The following is a 19,892-nucleotide window of genomic DNA, read 5'->3' on the forward strand; positions in this document are numbered from 1 at the left end:
GACAGACCATGGAAAATTGGTTATTTTAGGAGAGACATGATGGGTGCATTTTTTTTTTATGTGAACCCGCCGCCTGTTCCTAGTAAAAAAAAAAAAAAAAAAACGGTTCCCCAATTTGGCTATGCGTAACAAATATTTTCAAACCTTAATTTTTTATATTTCATATTTATTTGACATAACACACATATACGGCACACAAAAGCACGCACGCACACACACACACACACACACACACAAAAGGGCGAAACCCATTTTTAAATGACTTTTAAAAAAAAAGAAACGGTTTCAACTTTTTATTTTTCTCTTTCATCCCTTGCTTTTTTCCACTGTTAGTACGTTTCTCTCTCTTTTATCATTTTCGCATACCAGAATGTCCACTACTGTCTTACTACAGCACCATCTAAGTGCCACGATAGAACCACTACAGTCGCATTTTCTTTATGATCACCACGACCCACAAACATCCACCTTATCTTCTACGCATCTACTGCAGCCGCCATTCATACCAGCTACCACTATCTCCTCCACTCGTTATAAATCAGGGGCTGAGCTAGCTTCTGTATGCGTATCTGTTGTTAGACTGCTGCTGTGTGGAGGAAATTTAGCGTCATGGACTGCGGATAGAGTAAGCAATTTCACATTGTTTTGTAATCGCTTGCTCATCCAGCTTGACATATCTGCGCCCGTGGTATGCACAAGGTAAGGAAACAAAAGGAAAAAAAACCCAACAACCCCGCTTTCATTCCTAGTTTATTCATTTTTTGCATGGTTATCCATTTTGATCAATAGCTTAAAGTATCTTCAACGTATCTTGGCAAATAGTATCAACGAGTATCATATTATTGATTTATCTGATATGGCACATGAATACTCATTGTTCACTGTGTCACTTTTATTGGCGTACAAATTTCTCGAAGATAATCCACCATATATGGTAATTGAAAGGGCTTTTTTATTTTCTATTTCAGTAGAATGGGAAAAAAAAAGAAAAAAGAAAAAGAAAAGACTAACAAACTAAAGTACTTGTTCATTTTTTACAGAAACAATGGGCTTATATCTCTATGATACCACTCAAAGAATTGACCTTGCTCGAATCAAAACTATTCGAAAAGTTGGATTATTCTTTAAATATCTCGAATGAAACTCTGAATGACTGGGTTGAACAATGCAATATGTTACATTCGGCTTCTTCTTCTGCAACGACAACTAATAATAATCATCATCTTACGGCTTCTGAAACCACGCCGACGGGCGTAAATAGTTTAGATCAATTAAATCAATTATTTGATCTACATAGGACAAGCTCACTTCTTGGATTCCCTATTTTGTTACCCGTTCTATTGTTGGAAACTGTTTATACACACCCCATCACAACGGTAGATCAACAAACATTCTGTAATCTCGATTTCTTGTTACCACAGCAACCATTACTGCTGCAACAACTGCAACAACAACAACAACAACAACAACAACAAGAATACCATGGTTACTATGACGACTATCATCCTCCTTTTCAACCCATCATGGAACCTTCTTGTTCCTACAACACTTCAACCGCCTGTTTACCCTTCTTTCACGATCTACTTCTCCAACCCTATGATTATTCAATATCGGTCCCAGAACCAGCACTAGCACCACAACCACCCGCTACTTTTACACACATGATTCAAAAGGATTGTCTTTTTGAAGAGGCTTATTTCAACCAGTCAAATGATGTTGAAGAAGAAGAAATTGTGGAAGAGGAGATCATTACACCGCCTACGATGATGGTAGTACCAAGTGCGATAGACCAACAGCAGCAACAACAATTACTACACCTACTACTATTACAACAACAACAACAACAACAACAACAACAACAACAACAGCAACCACTACAACAGCCACTCCAACACTATTCATATCCCTACTTATACCCTCCTCAGGATTATTACCACTACCACCACCGCCACCACCAACAACAACAACAACAAGAACAACCACACTATATTGTATAATAACCCCAATGTCTTTTTGGTTCTGTTTTTGGTTTCTCCATGGCCTACTCCTTTTCACATTTTCCTTTTGTCTATCCCGTCACACATACACACACATACCATTCGGAACAAACCACACGTATACATTTTGTAATATAGATCACCCTATGGATTTCCGGGCCTGCTTTTTTTTCCTTTTCTTTTTCTTTTTTTTTTTTTTTTTTTTTTTTTCTTTTTTTTTGGTCGTTCGTAGAAAAAAAGGATACCAATAAATACAAGTCAGTTGTTGTTATCAGCCTTGCCTTTAACCATAAGAAGGAAAATGAAATGTTTAAAAGTGGTGTGGTGGTGAAACGTACGCATAAAGTTGTACACATGAACTCTTGTAATTTAGCACTATGCATCGCATCCGTGTCCATCTCTCTTCCCCCACCACTTTGTTGACAGTGTTCACCGTAAAAGTGTCCTCAAGCCCTTCATTTCATGGATGGATCTATGTGTACCAACTCCCTTCCTTATCCCTCATGGTGGGGAAGTGGACATAGATCTGTTCCAAGTGACATACTTTTGTAAAATAACCATTCACACTCACGAGGTGGCAAGGTGGGACAAAAACAAAACCTTAACCCATCCTTGAAAGCTTGGTTGTCATAAAAGAACGAAAAACGTGTGTTCTCTGCAGATGTAGTAGGTAGGAGTCGTTGTCATGTTGACGTAGTCCCTTTTATTGCTGTGGAGCAAGGATTGCCAAGAGAGCGACCCATGACTCAACCTACAAGCCTCGATGTGAGCCACTGTATCCTGCATGGGAAACATTGAATTTTTCATAAATCAAGTCTTTCCACTTTGAGGGCTCAGCCCTTTTCCATTTTATTCATTCAATAGAGTTGTGTATAACCTCCCATGAACGTGTTGAAATGAACAGGTTACATCTTGTCCCGCTCTGATCATGGGCGTAACTGTTTTCCATCACAAAAAGATGAATCATGCTTTCTACATCCTATTATAAACAAACTGTATCGATGATTCAATGGTGGTGGGTATATCATTTTTATTAATACATACAGTGTAGTCAACTTTTGGTTTTTTTTTTAAAAAAATAAAATAGATAAAATAGATAAAATTATTAGATAGTTGATAAAAAAAAAGAAAAAAAAAAAAAAAAAAGAGAGGAATCTATGAGGATATAGATTGTAAAAGAGACACAGAAAAGCTTAATGAAAAGCAGCAATCAATTCTTTGATGGCTTCGATGGTACCAAAAATAAGACCGACAAGACCAAGTAAAACGACCAAGAAACACCAAAACAACTCGAAAATGGACTTGTTACGGAAACCTGTCAATTTGAGGTAGAACAACACGGGAAAGATAAAGATGAGAGCACAGTTGGCAAAGGCACCAATCAACGACATCAATTCACCGAAATGCGGCACTATGCAGGAGATGACACCGACGACCACCATGGTGGCCAAACGGATCGAAGCACGGAGCAAGAATTCTTTGACTTTTCCAAAGCGCTCTACGCTGATATTGGCCATTTCTTCAATGTCGAGAGAGAAGGAGGTGAGGAGAATAGGCGCGGCCATCAAGACGTGGATGGTAATGACGACCACAGCAATGATTTGAGGGACGCCCGCAGGAATCGAGTCGTAGATAGGTGATTTGACCGTCGTGCCATAGATCAAATAACCAGAGATAGCCGTGACAAGATACATGGCAGCACAGGTGCTCAAGCCACCCGCTACGACCTTGGGCCAGTCGCGCGGGTTCTTCATCGAGGCCTCGACGTGTGGATAGACCACATTACCGCCGAAACTGAAAGAGATGGTACTGAGAGCAATAGGAAACATGTTCCAGATAACAGCGTTGTGCTGGATATTCACTTGGTTGGGTTTGTCGATCGCCGACATCACGAGACAGATCAAGACCACGACCACGGTGGCAAGCGCACCAAACGCGGACATCCACGCCACTTCTTTCAATGTCTTGACAAGCACAAACGGAACAGCAATGATCGCACACGAAATAATGATCCACGGCGTATTGCCAAGCTCACCCGCCGTGCCTTTGCATAATTGATTCAAGTTTTGACCGGCCAAGACCATATACAGCACAGGAGCACCCAACACAATCCAGGCGTTGAAGAAAAAGGTGACCCAGCCACCTATCCAGCCGTACGCGGTCGTAGCAATTTCTTTGTAAGTGTGAAGTCGTGTTTTGCCGTTCGCGTAGAGACACCGCACGAGAATGATACCTGTGTAGATGGACATGCCCCACGAGAGGAAAAGAATGAACACGCCAAGCCAGCCTCCTTGCTTGAGTGCCACAGGAAGACCCAGTGTACCAGTGCCTGCTACAACACACACAACGTTGAAATAGGCCATCCAAGAGGAACCGGCATGGTCACGGTTAATATCGATGAGACCACCTTCGTTGCCATATTCGTAATCGACTTCTGAAACTATTGCATGGAGCCATCGGTGGTATCAATAACAACAGAAATAATTCAAAACCCATCCATAGAGCTACACTTACCACTCTTGATTTCTGTTTCGTGAAGATCGGCCTTCTTTTCGTTTATGGAAGACATGGACAGAAAAGAATGTTGACGTGCCAAGAATTTATGAAAAGGGGAATAAATAAACTATAAAATAGTCAAAAATTGACAAAAAGAAAGATAAAAGTATAAAGTATAAAAAATAGAAAAGTATCACGAAAAGTAAGTGAGGGAAATAAAAAAAAAAAAAAAAGGGAAACACTAAGAAATAAGAAGGCTCTTTTTATATGCCACCGACAAATTCAGAAGAAAGTGATTTAGATCGAAAAAATCTAACCTATTCCAAAGCTGTTTCTATTTTTTTTTTTTTTTTTTTTTTTTTCTTTCTTTGGCGCTTATGTCAAAAGGAATTTCTTTTTTGTTCCAATCAAATGTTTGGTTTCCATATTTGGGCATCCATGCTCACTTTTCATGTCATATGCCTGGGGTAAGAGACCGATGCATTTGATTGGATAATTCAATTATGTCAAACCAAAGAAATTGTTATTTTGTATGACCTGAGCGTTGTTTTTGGCTTCCCCGGATTTTTGTAATGCATGTTAATGAACGAACCTTCGCATACGCTTGGGCGAGAGAAAGGGCATCTCTGAGAGCGAGAGAGAAGTGAGAGAACGAGAGACAAATAAGGCATTACTAAAAAGGATACTCTGGAGGCTTTCATCAAGAATTCACATAGTACAACCACTTTCCAATCTGTATTCATTCGATCTCTGTTGAGAGCCATTCAAATTAAGATTGAGTTTTCTCACGACAGCAATGGACTTTAACCTATTGAACCAAACCCATCCCATGCAGCAGCTTCTTTGAACCTTTACTGTCATCCAGAGGGGTTTGGCGTGGGACAGCAAATAAAGGGATTTGCTGTTTATCTCCATTGGATGAGCATGAGATGACTCAAGTGCACAAAGAGCGTTTCTCATTAGTGCACCGGAGTTCAATAAGATAAGCATACAAAAAGAAAAAAAAAAAAAAAGTTTAATGAGACGGAGAATAAAAAGAGCCCGTAGTACTTCCACACTTGTACTTTATAAAGGAAACCATCATTCGTTTCCATCTCGACCAGACCAAAAACAGAAAACAGTCATCTATTGGTGCTTATCACTTTTTTTACTTGAGGCTGTTTGCTAACGGATAAAGGTGGATAAGTGATCTTCAGGAGAGCTTCTCTACGTGCGCCTTTTTATACAACAGATTCTACTTGTTCATTTTACATAGAAAAAGACAGTAAGCCTGTTGATCCCGTACAACCATGATGGACAACTCATCGCTTATCTGGAATTTTATAAGAGACAAAAAAGAAAAAACAGAAGAAAATAAAAAAAAAAGCTCAGATTGATGTCACACTTCGTTTGTTGTACGTTGTTAATGAAGGAACAGTGCGAGAGAAACCTTTACGTTTGCTCCATACCTCAATAGTGATTAACTTGCTTGGCAAAAAAAAAAAAAACTAAATCGAATTGTAAACATGTACATAGACGATTGGCTATTCTTCTTTTCTTTTGAGATAAACCCTTATAGATGGATGACTTGCTCGTATGTGAGGTATTGCTTATCACTATTAGGAGCCTTCCTATTCACAGTTGAGCTCACAAAGCGATTAAGTTTGCCAGTTTTTATTTAGACGTATCGAAAAATCACTCAAAAGAAAACAACCCATAAAAACTCTTGACAAATTTGCTGTTCTCTATGCTACTTTTGAAAGCGACGCTAGAAACGCGTTTTCATTTCCTTTATTCTTTGTTTTGTTATAGAATGGTTTAAAGAGGCTAACGCGGAGTTTCATCAGTCTTTTTGTGTTGTTATGCAGCCTTAAGAATCAGTCAATTGCCTATACCCTTTCTCGGTGTACAGATAATGAATGTGTGAAAAAAAGCTAAAGGACTATACAAAATTCAATTTATAAAACGTCATTGGGTTCAAAAGAAAGACGCGTCTGCAAATTGTCTAAAAATAAAAAACGTGTCTCATGACCGTTCAAAAAACCTCCCGCTTCCCAAGAAAAACTCCTAAGCACATCTCAACCAAATGAGAAACAGTCTTGGTTACCGTATATCATCATTTTCAAGAATAGATGCCCGTCCCATTCGGAAACAATAGGTTGATGAAGGGATGGATCACATACAAGAAACGTTATTTCCCGATATACTTTGTTTCAGTTTTGCTTGTCTGGCCTCTTCCAAAAAAAGCAGTCTCTCTACGTTCTTTTCCTTTTCTTCTTAGACCGTAGGAGGGAGCTTGACTGGGCAATTCATCAAAAGATATAGTTGCATCCACTAATTAGAATGTGAAGCGATCATAAGAATGAGATATGAAGCTGGAAAAACCAAAAGTTTTTGGAATACATCACTTTCTACTGTAGCAAAGACCCGCAAGATGTGAAATAAATGGCTCACTCAATAACCCACTAGCCCTCCTGCCAACGTGGAGGTGCCGTTAATCAAACAATGGCAACAATTCAAAGTTTGCATATGCAGTTTTAGCCAATGAATTTTCTTTTTTTTTGCAATTCCGCAAGGAGCATTCCTTTGAAGAACGAAAAAAAAAACCACCAACCAACATAGAGACTCTTTTTTTGATTTGACGAGCAGTTCTTACAAAAATCCTCTAACGATGATGCAAAACATTTTGCAAAAGTGCTTCCAAGATGTCGACATTCCTGCAAAATTTGTTTATTCCAACGATATTAGCAGACTCTTTATGAATGTCGCAGCGGACGGCCTAGAAAACGCAGTCGACTCGCTAGAAGTGGTTCAGCATGCAGAACTCGAGAGATTGACGAGCCAAAATGACAAGACATTATGTATGACCGAACTGAAGCATCTGCAGTTTCTCGAGCAGCTGAGAACAGAACAATTAGACGTACTACGCAACTTTTTTGCCAAAACACTACAAACGGACAGCTTCATCGATGGCACGACACGTCTTCCTCATATCGTGTTGGCGACAGCATCCACCATGGATGCCAGTAAATTCTGTATCACTATCATCACTACCAACAACAAATTGCCGACGTTGACGCTTGACGATATAAATTCTTTCCCAGAAATATTCCCCAGCTTACGATGCATAAAACTGGACACGGTGAGCATTGCAAAGTCATCCAACAATGAACTTATCCCTCATCCGAATAATGTAAGCCACGTCCAGATAAAACTCGCTGGTGATTTGGATGACTTTGGACTCCTCGGATTCGTTCTCAACGCTTACAATAAGAACCTTAAATCTCTGAAAATTATGGGTGATCCCAATGCCCATAAAGCTGTCAACAGAGAAAAGCTATACAAGTATACCTATCATCTTCAACAATTGGAAACCATTGAAATCAGTGAATATCCCATAAGTGTGACCCGATTCTTAAAGGCTTTGTATATCTCTAACTGTCTTCCCAAACATCTCGCTTTACAAATAACAAAACAGCCGGAAAAGGGCTTCACTTATCTAAATCTACTGGGTCCTGATCGTATGGAATCGCTATCTCTTACAACAACAGCCTTTCCACAAATGCAGGACTTACTAACCTTTACACAACTACAATCGTTGACGCTTATATCTCTGAATGAAACACAGCTGATTGATGTTGAGTATTTTAAGCCTATTCTCGAAAGGCTATCGTCGTTGACCATCGGTTACGGAAAAGATAATCCGTCGAGTATCAGCTACAACTTACCCAGCAACGAATTATACCCTCGCTTGAAGCATCTTACTATCACCAACGCCATTCTAAAAGGTGACGAACTGAATACCTGTCAAAAGCACTGCCCCAACCTCACGGATATCACTCTCATCCGTTGCCAAATCGATCGAACTACCTCGACTTTATCGTTAGAAGCTTGCGAATTAGAAACACTCACCTTGCAAAACTGCGTGTTCTACCCTGATTTGAAGGAACTGACCAAATTTAAAGTGACTATAACAGATACTCATTCTGTATTTGACGCAAAAGTGAAAAATAAGCATGTCCACCTGGATGACAACCAACATGCAAAGAAGGGTTTAATAGAGGGCATGAAGAACCTAATTAGCAATACCGTCAATGGAAGCAAACTTGCAGAAACCGAGAACCAACTACATATTATATTAAAAAAGATAAAATCAATCCATCTGGATAAAGAAGGCGCAAAGTTTTTGAGTTTCCATCCAGCGTCCAACAAGTCAAATGAAGTCGTCGATTGCGTATCATTTATGGACGATGAAGAGCAAAGAAAGGACAATGATCACCGTCATTCGTACAAAGAAAAGGGTGAATATAAAGACGCCGAAGAAGTGCTTCATGACAGTGATAAGGGTGATAGCGTACATGGGGACACTCCTCAGAAGAATGACTTGCAGAAGGATAGCATGTATATGACCAACAAACTTAAGAATGAGACCAGCTCTCCGGCGGCGGATGAGGACAAAGACCTACACGGCAACGATGATGAACACAGTGCACATGAGGACGAAACCACTGACGAAGAAGAATCTTCCCTAAAAAACGCTGAAAATACAAAGAAAAGGAAAGAGCAAGACGAAGATTATGAATATGGAGATGACAATAGTGAAGATGAGACAGATAAGTCCTATGACGAGGATGATGAATACATCGCTGTGAGAAGATCGACGAGGGTTGTGGAAAGATCTTCAGTTACCACAAAGCTTAGGCCGAAACGCCAAAGAATTTCTTACGACCAAGACAAGGCGAACATGCGCAACTTTCTAGATAGAGTGCGACATTATAAGGCTGTCATTCGTATTTCTTACTAATGCAACAAGCTCTATCCTTGTGTTGTTTGTATATGTACATCCACTTTATACACATCTGAATAAATTCAGTAATCACCTCATAGACAAGATTTTTATCCATATTTACATTAGCATTATTGTGCAATAAAAGTACATACAATCATACATTCATCGTATCGAGTGATATTGAAAAAAATGACAACATTTTCGCGTCAGTTTAGGAACTGCAGGAGCATCTATAATCTTCCGCCTAAAAAACAAAAACAAAAAAAAAAAGAAACAAAGATATCAATTTGGAACGTACGATGGTTGAGCATTTACAAGAAAGAAAGGTTACTTACTGGCACTGCTGCGTTGATCCATTCTTCAACCCTCTGATCTTCATAATGGTCTCTGTAAGGATGGATGCAAGCTTCAAGGCATGCCTCTAAGCATTCTTTTCCGTGCTCATCATCGTTGTCGAAGCTCTCAATGACCCTGTCGACTATAAAATTCCTTAGCACGAAGCGAGGATTCACTGCATCCATTCTCTGTTTACGTTCTTTGTCATCTGATCTTTCTTTTAACAAACGATGTCGATAAATGGATAACCAGGGCTTCAAAGCATTAGCGCATGCTTCGGTATTCTCACCAAGCTCAGTTACAATATCAATCCATTCGCCAATGGCCCTATCGCCATCTACTTCCTCGCCCTCGGCTGTTATTCGGTAGTTACTCAGTGATCTGTAAAAGCGATGATAATCGACATGATAGTCCGTCATCCACGCTAGCAATGGAACAATGACATCTTTGAAATCAGTCTCAGAGGCAACGCTATCTTTTAATCCAAGCTTTTGCCTCATTTTTTCGACATAGTGCTCCATAAAATAGTCCTTGAATTCCTCATTCAGCAGTTGCTGAACAATCTCTTTTCCATTTTGGCGATATTTCGTTAAAGTTTCCTCATCTGTCACTCCTTCTTTTGTTTCATTATCTTTGTCGGGGAAAACAAGCTGATCAACTTCTCCCTCGGCCCCGATAAGTTCAAATAAAGGTACTGCTAACTTGACCAAATTGAAAAGGCAAACTGAAGGTTGGCGCTGAAAAGCATAACCTACGTTTCACACGTATCCCATACATGTCAGAGGTTAATCATCCTTCATTCGGACATGAAAGCAATCTGTTGGAAATATAAAATGACTTACGCCCTATGTCATCCGAATGATTACAAACATAATTCGTATCGTAGTAATCCATAATCTGAAAGGGTCCATAATCCATGGTCAATCCGAGAACTGACATATTATCCGTATTCATCACGCCATGATTAAACCCAATAGCTTGCCATTCTGCTACCATTTCCGCCGTGCGCTTGGTAACATTACGAAAAAGTCTTGTGTACTTATTTCCACTACCCTTCGCCTCGTCCTTTACTACGTTTTCACTGGCATAGTCTGCCAATCTACGTACATTGTCCATATCATCTCTTGAATAAAAAAGCTCGAAATTACCAAATCGAAGCCACGAAGGTGCCATACGAGTTACAACTGCTCCCCTTTCAGGCTCCACTAATATCCCCAGAATGAATTATCTCAGTAGCTGCGGCTATCGTAGAGGCTAGGCTCAAATAAGATATTGTATCTCTATTCTATTTACAACTTACGTCCTCTTGGGCCATCTTCTCTTATGACTTCTCTGCTCGTTGCGATCAATGCTAGTGCTCGTGTTGTAGGAACACCCAAAGCATTCATATGCTCCGACATCAAGAACTCTCTGATGCTAGATCTCAATACAGCATAACCATCTCCAAAACGAGAGTAGGGTGTACGTCCAGCACCTTTCAATTGCACTTCCCAGGACTCTCCTTTAGAATTCATCGTCTCAAACAAAGAAACGGCTCTTCCATCTCCCAACTGACCCGCAAAGAAACTTTTTTTTTCCCATTACATTTGAGTAAGTTTTACTTGGTTAGCTGAAACGTGCTCGATTTGTAACTTTCTTTTCATTTACCCAAATTGATGGCCTGCGTAGTTGAGTGACCAAGGCCGTGTGTCTGGAAGTATTTTATTCCCTGAAAAAATAGAAACAAATTCTTCTTCCTTCTGGCGATCCGCCTTAATGTCAACTGGATTTAGCTCCAGTTTTTCACAAGCTGGTGTCGAGATCGCTAGTAATACTGGATCAGGTGCCTTTTCAGGGTAAACATGCGAATAAACTGCTTTATGGACAGGTCGAGGCGTTCTCATCAAATTATTTTGCGTGGTTTCTGTTATACTGGCCGTGTATATATCACATGGTAATGATGTTGTGAATTTACTTGGCTTTACTGGTAGTGACTCTAACGATCGGAATGCCATTTTGTAAAAGTTCATGGATCTAGGTAGTTGTGCGTTGAAGATCAAAGAAACAAAAAAAAAAACAAACCGGAAATTGGATCTAACACTGTGGGGAAAACGAAAAAGCGCTGCATAAAATGCTAAATTCTCAGCTCAGAGAAAGACGTAATAACAAAATCATTTTTAGCGTTCCTTGAACGAGATGAGAGACAACTTTTGACAAAAAAGATAAAAAAAGACCTTTAGGTTTTATTTGTTCGACAGCAAAATGGTAATAATAAAATTATAGTGAGGAACGAGAAGGATAAGCACTGTACATGACTTTCGAATGAAAGGAATTATACCAAGTTTTTTTAAATATAGAGAAATAGTTAGTATTAAAGTTTTTCTACACTCCCACAACTGATCAACCTCGGAGATAACAAAAGGGAAGTATGTATATAAGGTTGCTTTATATGAGATGGAAATGATGATCGTCATTTGGAGGTTATTTTAATCAAAACTATGAACGGATCCTGATGTAAAAGAATGATTATCATTATGCTTTGATGTTCGAGACCGCATGGTGTTTGATCTTGAATTGTACGGTAATCTTTCGTTTCCAGCAACGTAGACAGAAGGCACAGCATTTTGACTTCCTCCCAAATACTTGTCACGAGTGGCAGGATTGAAGAATAAGAAACCAAATGCACTATCAGGAATAAGTCGAATAATCACACCAATAGGTAGGGATAATAAGCCAATAACAATGGCGATGCTCCATTGTACACCATTGAGAGGCACAACTTGGAAGGCTGGCCCAGCGAATTGAACAATAACAACTTGTCCAACAACGCAAATAAAGAAAATGACAAGGAAGAACTTGTTGGCGAGGATGTTAGAGAAGATGTTGAGGTTGTTATCAATTTTTCGACAACTATTTGAAATTTTGAAATCATATCGTTAGTAACGAGAACTACTGGCAAAATAAACCGATGACATCTCTTTCACTTACTTGATTTCATTGAAGATTTGACAGAATACAAAAGTATTAAAGACAATTGTTTGTAATGTAGCGCTTTCAGTAGGGTAGTTGAGCACTTTGCTGTAAAGTAGAATGAGAGTGACCACCAATTGGAAGATAGCTTGACCGATGATCATCTTCCACATTTTGAATGTGATAAGAGGGGCAGTACGGGATTCGGGTTGTCGGTTCAATAATTCTTCTGTAGGAGGATCCGTGGCTAAGGCAAGAGCAGCAAAAGTATCCATAATTAGGTTAACCCACAAAAGTTGTACAGCTGTTAATACAGATTTTTGTTCGCTGCTTGCAACTGCAGAAATGAAAGTTAGGATGACGGCGACGATATTAACCGTAATTTGGAATTCCAAGAATTTCTTTACTGCATCGTTGACGCAGCGACCCCACATAATGGCTTTCACAATACTGGAAAAGTTATCGTCCATCAATATAATACTGGAAGCTTCTTTGGCAACCTCAGTACCAGCAATGCCCATAGAAAAGCCGACATCTGCCATTTTTAGAGCTGGACCATCGTTTGTGCCATCACCTGTAACTGCAACAATATCACCTAATTCTCGGAGTCTGCTGACCAAAATACGTTTATCTTCAGGGCTAGAACGGGCTAAAACCTGTAGGCGTGGCAAAATTGCATCCATCTCAGAAGTAGGGAGTTTACGGAAAGTAGGACCTTCCATGACAATGCCACCAGGAGTGTAAATACCACATTGTTTCGCAATCGATTTGGCAGTGACCAAATTGTCACCTGTCACCATACGAACAAATACACCAGCACGTTGACAAGCTTGAACAGCTTCGGGTACTCCTTCACGAAGAGGATCTTCGATACCGACAACACCAAGGAAAGTGAGATCTTTATTTTGGACAATGTCTTCGTAGGGAACCTCATCGTCCATGTTTTCACGGGGGCCTTTGGGAGGCCATTGTTCAAAGTCACGGTAAGCAATACCGATTGTCCTGAGACTTCTTGTAGCATAGCTTTGTATTATGCGCTCAATTCGACTGTAGTCATCAGCATTGAGTTCACGAGATTGACCCCCTTCATAGGAATCGGTAACGGAATTATCAGCACCCTTCTGAAGAGTGAGTACGCGAGAGCAGAGTCCCAAAATGATTTCAGATGCACCTTTTACATGCACTCGGTATATCACCTGGTCAGGGTTCGTAGGATGCGGTATCTGCATAACAGTAGCCATTGCTTTACGTTCAGAACTGAAGGGGAAAACTTGTTCAATAGTCCATCGGGTACGAAGCGTGTTGTAATGTTCAGCTTTGATGTCGCGAGAAAATTGCAGTAAAGCGGTTTCAGTTTTGTTACCGATAAAGCAGGGTTCACCATTTTCATTTTCACCCTCGAAAGCAGAAGAATTGACAGCAATGGATTGGTTGATAATGTTAAGAGCTCCTTTAGAGGCTTTGTCTGGGATGTTCTTGATGTCAATCAGGTCAGAGCGGGAAGCTGGTGGATTCTTTATGAAACGGAAGGATGAACCAAAAGTACCAGCAACGACAGACATTTTATTCTGAGTCAAAGTACCGGTCTTATCAGAACATACGGTAGTAGCATTGCCCATCGTTTCGCATGCAGCTAAGACACGAACCAAATTGTTATCTTTAAGCATGCGTTGAGTTGCGTATGCAAGTGCTATTTTGTCAAAGAGGATAAAGGATGGTTAGCTATTGAATTCTCTCAAATGTCAAGCAGTAGGTTTGCCACTAATTTACCTAGAGTAACAGCCAACGGTAAACCTTCAGGCACAGCAACAACAACGATAGTAACAACAACAATCAATATCTTCATTATGTCCAAGACAATAGTTGTGGGTTGATCAGGGATGCCATCTTTCCAGCTGACAAAATAGCGAATCAATAGGACAATCAACATCAATAAACCAGCGGCTGAACCTAATTTAGCGATTAGCTCAGCTAAAGCATTTAACTTTTCTTGTAAAGGAGTGCTTTCGGGTTCAGTACGTAAAGCCATCATTGTACGTCCAAAGTAAGAGTTTTCACCAACAGCTGTGACTAAATAAGTGCAGACCCCTTCCAAAACTTTAGAACCAGAAATGATGAAAGGGTCTGGAGTACTTCGATGTTCCGTAGTGACAGCCTTGAATGTTTGAGTTTTTATTGCAGATTCTGACGATGAAGGTGAATCAGTCAGAGAACGGGGTTCAATATAATTATCAGGTTGCTGTTGAGCCAGCCTCTCACACAGCTGCCAATTTTGTTTACGAACAGCATCAGATTCACCAGTGGCAGCAGATTCATCACACTTCAAATTGTGGCCTTCAATGAAGATACCATCAACAGGAACTATATCACCCGGTTCTAAATGAAGGATATCACCTACTTGTATATCGTGAACGGAAATCATGATAACAGTAGATTCACGTGTCGCCTACAAATAAATTTTTATGATGGCATTAAGTCTTTGGCTTCTAAATTTTCTTCTTTTTTTTTTCTGGTTTTGAGGAGAGGCCAAAAAATAGTGCCTATTTGTTTATATTGCTTTTTCTTTTAATTTTACCTTGACGGCACGATCTTCTTTTTTTGCATTCAATTTACGAAATTGCTTCTCCTTTTGGTAATCGTTAGCGCTGCCTACAAGTACCACGATCAAAATGGCTACGATAATAGCGACACCTTCAACCCATTTGACACCGGGTATTCGATTTCCGAAGGTATCATATTCTGGTACTGCAATATCTTCATATAGTCCTACACCTAAAGAAACAACTGCTGCAATTGCTAACAGGATCTTTGGGATAAGAAAGCGAATGATGTAAGCATGCATAAATATAGATCTAGTCTTTGGCTTTTCTTTAAAGAGTTATTTCATTTCATCTACCAAAGTTTTGTCCTGGAAAGCAATCCACATGAGTTGTAATAAGTTCTTCGATTCCGTTTCTGGAAGTATGTTGGTCCCGAATACAGATTTTCTTTGAGGGAAGGCATTGATGTCTGGTGTGGCTGTAACGTCAGTTCTGTGGGTCAATTGCCTACCCAATGAGTGAACCGTCGAGGTTCTCTTAAACTCAACCTCTTCCACTGAAGCAGACTCATCCTTTTCATTTAATATCTGGTTTAAGGTGATACGCGGATGATTTGGAGCATTAGGCGTTAAGCCTTGCTGAAGATCAACATGCAACCCACGTGCAACACCTGCAAGACCTCCATAAGAGCGTAATAGTGGCAGATTCTTGGGGTCTATCAATGCTGAAAGTTGGTCAGGCGTGAAGGCGAAATGATTGTTGGGGTCATTATGAGGTGTGAGATTATCGCGAAGATCAATCTTAACATCTTTCTGAGCTTTTCCTGCTTCTGCTGCTGCTAGTTTTTCAACCAGTACAGTTGATTGATCAGGTGTTGCTATTACTGTCGGATCCTCACTAGCAAGATTAATTTTCTCATGCTGGTGACTGGACATTGATATTGCTTTTTTGTTTTGAGGCGATATGGCGTTTTAAAGCTCTTACTAAGTGTTCCTCTCCTATGTATTATTTATCTTTTAAACAAACGATTCGAACAGATAGTACTAGTTGAAAGAACAAACGAAAAGAAAATAAAGCAAATTTGTACACTAATTTACAATCAATTTAGCTGTTTTTTAGTGATCAGATCTTTTTGAAGGAAGTAGGTATAAAGAAAGGGAGATCAAGATAAAAAAGAAATAGAGATGAAGAAATGAAGGAAACGGAAGAAGAAGAAGAAATGTATGTCATCTGTCGAAATATATTCCTTTTTTTTCTTTCCGTTAAGAGTTAAGAATAATCAAGGAGGTCCTATTTTTTCTATTTAGTTTATATATATAACGGGGCTACGTAGAAAGGGGATAAGAAGAAGTGGAAAATATAGTCATAAAACGTACGCTTCTACCGTACAGATGTGAAGAGCCGTGGGGTTTTCTTTTCCTGAGATGAACAGCAAATCTATGTAGAACTTTCCTGCAGATTAAGACTTCTTTTGTTTATATGATTGCATAGCCGCAGACTGATGATCTTCAACATTCGTCCTTTCCTCTCCTATGAATCTATTGTCAAATGTGTTGTAAAAGAATTGAAATGCTGGCCAAGAAAATATTGGTAGTGTTTCCAATATTACGCTCAGCATTGAGAGAGAAAACATCTTACAGATTGGAATATAAACAAGAATAAAGAAAATTGAAACGGCTGTGGAAATCAGTAACTATTTGCATATTTTTGATCCATTCTATGCAGCTTTTTTACTCTGGATTTCATTATTATTAGCCATCATCACTCATACAGCTTCCTCAACGTCGTGATGAGGCGGAGATGGCGACTATCACGTTCGCACATAAAAGCAACGATTCTATGTAACCCCCTTTCTTGTTAGGAAACTCCTTGATGCAAGTAAGAGATGCAGAAAAGTGACAAAAAGCATGATTATGTAAATCAAACAAGTAGTATACATAGAATAGTGAACAGAGCTATAATTCAGTATCAAGTTGTTCTGAAAAGCTTGTGAATACATTCAGTCTATGCCAGTTCTACCAACTGACATTTTCGACTGATCAGCGGAGATTGTTCGCAGTAAAAGAGCACAATTACTTTCTATAATGGGAAAATTGTTGTTATCACTGTTCATTTAAAGTATTTTACTATTTCATAATTTATTGTTCTCATGCCTCTTCTTCTCTGGAAGTCAACAGGCATACCCATTTTAGACTCTTCTTCTGCACTTCTTGACTCGAGATTTTATTAATACCCTTTAGGCCCAATTTTTCTTCTGATATCAACATATTGCTTAGCATATAAAATGGCACCTATAGTAAGTCAGAAAAGATGCACATGTTGCACTCACAGGTTATGCTTTTGTAAATCATGCCATTTAAAGTATAGAATGTTCTCATACTTTTGAACTTTGCCGACATGTCCTTAGAGTAGAAGACGTCAGAACTCAAACGTATTCGCTATCTTTGACAAAGCACAGGTGATGGAATTTAAGGACGCGTTCAGTATTATGGACACCAATGGCGATGGCCTTGTAGACATAGATGATTTAAAAGTGACATTTGAAAGACTAGGTAAAAGAAGCTTTTCATTGATCTACATTGCTACTTCAGAAAGCTATCTTCTAAATGGTATATAAAAAAAATTTTGTATCACCATAACTCTAGGTCAACATGCAACAACTGAAGAAATTGAATCCATGATGGGTGATGTGTCAGGCCCTATCAACTTCACAGTTTTCTTAACTTTGATGGCAGATAAACTAGCAGAAACAGATACAGAAAACGTTATATTAAAGGCATTTTCGGCCTTTGACGATAATAGAAATGGGAAAATAGACGCGAAATACTTAAGGGAGTGCTTAACGACAATGGGCGACCGATTTACGGATGATGAGGTAAACAAAAGCCCCTACTGAAACTGTATGACTTCGTGTATCTGATATTATACTCTAAACGATGTCGCTAGATTGATATTCTATTCAAAGGGTCGGTTATAGATGAGGATGGGAATTTCAATTACAGGGAGTTTGTGCGAATACTGAAGCATGGTGAATGAAACACCTATATACCTTCTATGGCATTCTGCTAAAATATTGTAAATAATCTTTTGTTTTCTCGCACTATGTATATCCAAATAAATCTCCACTTATCACTTGAAAGTAGAACAGTAGTAATTTGCTGAGATGGGTTATTTTTGCGTTCAATTACCTGCTTGTGCTGAATATGATGATATAAGTTGTCGATCTAAACAAATTTTGCTAATTATACTTACGTGAGTGTCTACGCTAGAGCATTGTACTATAAGTAACTATTTGCATAACGCTGTTTGGATGATCGATATTCAATGAGTTTTGATAAAGCCGTTTTGCCATACGGAAGCCATAGTACGGATCAATGATCGACGAATCAAGGGACTATCGGGAAGAACAGTTCTAGTCATCTTTAGTCATATGTAAGCTTGAAACTACGGAAACTAGCCTCAAAAGAGTAATTTTACAATATAGAAGTGTTTCATGGGACTTATATCAGTACAATATAATGTATTACTGACTTAAAATCCGATGAAAGTAATCAGCCTGTTTATTGAATTTCAACCTGATCGTACAATAATTACACTTTCGAAGGAAGAAAAGCGGTAAATCTCAGTGTATGAATTATCGCATGATTGACATTTTGCATATATGTCATACAAAGAACCTTCCCATACTATAAATATACATATAGATATAAGGAGAAGTCTTTTGATATCAGAGGAATCTCCTGGCTAGACTGTTTGACTTGGTTGAGCACGTAATTTCCATTTTTAAACTATTAAACCATTTTTGAGTAAACCAAGTAGCACCATCATTTCTGTTAACTTTGCGTTTTGCATATACTTCAATTACTTTGTGTCTCACTATCATGACAGTATATTTACAATAATTCAATAGTATAATATTGGAAGTATTGTTATGCAATTTACTTAATTTTACAATTAAACGAGACCGTATAAATTGGCTCTGCATGCATCGCAGCAACTTGACGCAACGTTCAATTTTTAAACAAAGCTATAAAACTATCAATAGTCATGTGCTGTATGAGATCTGAAACTATATCTGTAGCTGCAATGTAAACCATACTTATTCAAGCAAAAATAATAGTACGTATCGCTTTATTTCGATCAGCAATAGTATGATGAGTTTTAGCACGCTTAACGCTTAGGTATCACATCTTCCTGATCTTTAGCGATTTTGCAACTCGCGCAAGATAATCGTTAATACAAAAGATTAGTTGCTGTCTAAAGTGTTATACCGCGGTAAGATGCCAGCAGTTATTAACATACAGACCTGATTATTTACTTCAGAAGGGCTGAGACAGAAATAAAGATAATCTTCTCCTATAATATAAAACAACTCTTTAATAATTTCAGTCACTGACTTCTTCAATCAAAGGCGTTGGGTTATTAGCATGCATTAGAGCTCCGTAATCGTTGATATAATGCTTTACGACTTCAAAAGAATCAATGCTGCAAAATATAAAGTCAACTTGATGTCTAAAACGCCTTTGAAATAGTGAAAAAGTTTATAAACTTTTATCGCTTAAAGAAGCTATGCTCTAGCATATCGTTAAAATTTTTGCATTATAGAAAAAGTATAGAAGAAAAGATGTTCTTTTGCATTTTCATTGCCAACTTATCAACGAAAAGGCATCTACGAAAGGGAATCTTGTGGCAATAAGACCTGTTAGTGATAATTTTTTATATATTGCTCATTACTGATACTGCCGTAGCCTTTGTTATATCATCAGATCTCAAATCTTTAAAGCAAAGCACAATAAGTACTGCAAC

General features: G+C 38.8%; 6 protein-coding genes across 6 annotated transcripts; 3 read left to right on the forward strand and 3 right to left on the reverse strand.

Annotated features, from left to right (window-relative positions):
• The first annotated feature begins 282 nt into the window (after positions 1-282).
• BDF20DRAFT_47671 (uncharacterized protein) lies at positions 283-2,164 on the forward strand. Its single transcript, XM_053075538.1, has 4 exons — positions 283-699; positions 790-934; positions 1,041-1,472; positions 1,797-2,164. The coding sequence occupies exons 1-4, from the start codon at positions 371-373 to the stop codon at positions 1,995-1,997; spliced, it is 1,107 nt and encodes a 368-aa protein (XP_052940778.1). The 5' UTR covers positions 283-370; the 3' UTR covers positions 1,998-2,164.
• Positions 2,165-3,190: 1,026 nt separating this feature from the next.
• On the reverse strand, positions 3,191-5,784 carry BDF20DRAFT_831556 (transmembrane amino acid transporter protein-domain-containing protein; the record flags this gene model as incomplete). The annotated part of the gene is made up of 4 exons (XM_053078461.1): positions 3,191-4,437; positions 4,512-4,620; positions 5,645-5,709; positions 5,745-5,784. 4 exons carry the CDS (start codon positions 5,782-5,784, stop codon positions 3,191-3,193), a joined length of 1,461 nt encoding a protein of 486 aa, XP_052940779.1.
• Positions 5,785-7,143: 1,359 nt separating this feature from the next.
• On the forward strand, positions 7,144-9,276 carry BDF20DRAFT_909294 (uncharacterized protein; the record flags this gene model as incomplete). Its single annotated transcript, XM_053083566.1, has 1 exon — positions 7,144-9,276. The coding sequence occupies one exon, from the start codon at positions 7,144-7,146 to the stop codon at positions 9,274-9,276; it is 2,133 nt and encodes a 710-aa protein (XP_052940780.1).
• Positions 9,277-9,472: 196 nt separating this feature from the next.
• BDF20DRAFT_831558 (uncharacterized protein) lies at positions 9,473-11,480 on the reverse strand (the record flags this gene model as incomplete). The annotated part of the gene is made up of 5 exons (XM_053078462.1): positions 9,473-9,505; positions 9,597-10,348; positions 10,440-10,802; positions 10,898-11,163; positions 11,245-11,480. The coding sequence occupies 5 exons, from the start codon at positions 11,478-11,480 to the stop codon at positions 9,473-9,475; spliced, it is 1,650 nt and encodes a 549-aa protein (XP_052940781.1).
• A 582-nt stretch (positions 11,481-12,062) lies between these two features.
• On the reverse strand, positions 12,063-16,021 carry BDF20DRAFT_810605 (PMCA-type calcium-translocating P-type ATPase; the record flags this gene model as incomplete). The annotated part of the gene is made up of 7 exons (XM_053076609.1): positions 12,063-12,486; positions 12,565-13,630; positions 13,664-14,236; positions 14,317-14,678; positions 14,736-14,992; positions 15,122-15,352; positions 15,443-16,021. The coding sequence occupies 7 exons, from the start codon at positions 16,019-16,021 to the stop codon at positions 12,063-12,065; spliced, it is 3,492 nt and encodes a 1,163-aa protein (XP_052940782.1).
• Positions 16,022-16,906: 885 nt separating this feature from the next.
• Positions 16,907-18,238, forward strand: BDF20DRAFT_47748 (uncharacterized protein). Its single transcript, XM_053075543.1, has 5 exons — positions 16,907-16,964; positions 17,028-17,382; positions 17,494-17,638; positions 17,732-17,961; positions 18,033-18,238. Exons 2-5 carry the CDS (start codon positions 17,371-17,373, stop codon positions 18,120-18,122), a joined length of 477 nt encoding a protein of 158 aa, XP_052940783.1. The 5' UTR covers positions 16,907-16,964; positions 17,028-17,370; the 3' UTR covers positions 18,123-18,238.
• The last annotated feature ends 1,654 nt before the right edge of the window (positions 18,239-19,892 follow it).

The sequence above is a fragment of the Mycotypha africana genome, assembly GCF_025528875.1.
Source record: "Mycotypha africana strain NRRL 2978 chromosome Unknown BDF20scaffold_1, whole genome shotgun sequence".
Classification (NCBI taxonomy): domain Eukaryota; kingdom Fungi; phylum Mucoromycota; class Mucoromycetes; order Mucorales; family Mycotyphaceae; genus Mycotypha; species Mycotypha africana.

What these genes read in the sequence shown, in the direction of transcription:
- BDF20DRAFT_47748 (XM_053075543.1), top strand. An exon ending in AGTGACATTTGAAAGACTAG is followed by an intron (nt 17,639 to 17,731) that starts GTAAAAGAAGCT and finishes CCATAACTCTAG; the next exon opens with GTCAACATGCAACAACTGAA. An exon ending in ACCGATTTACGGATGATGAG is followed by an intron (nt 17,962 to 18,032) that starts GTAAACAAAAGC and finishes CGATGTCGCTAG; the next exon opens with ATTGATATTCTATTCAAAGG.
- BDF20DRAFT_47671 (XM_053075538.1), top strand. Translation starts at nt 371, where the DNA reads ATGTCCACTACTGTCTTACTACAGCACCATCTAAGTGCCACGATAGAA. An exon ending in AAGATAATCCACCATATATG is followed by an intron (nt 935 to 1,040) that starts GTAATTGAAAGG and finishes CATTTTTTACAG; the next exon opens with AAACAATGGGCTTATATCTC. An exon ending in AACAACAACAACAACAACAA is followed by an intron (nt 1,473 to 1,796) that starts CAAGAATACCAT and finishes ATAGACCAACAG; the next exon opens with CAGCAACAACAATTACTACA.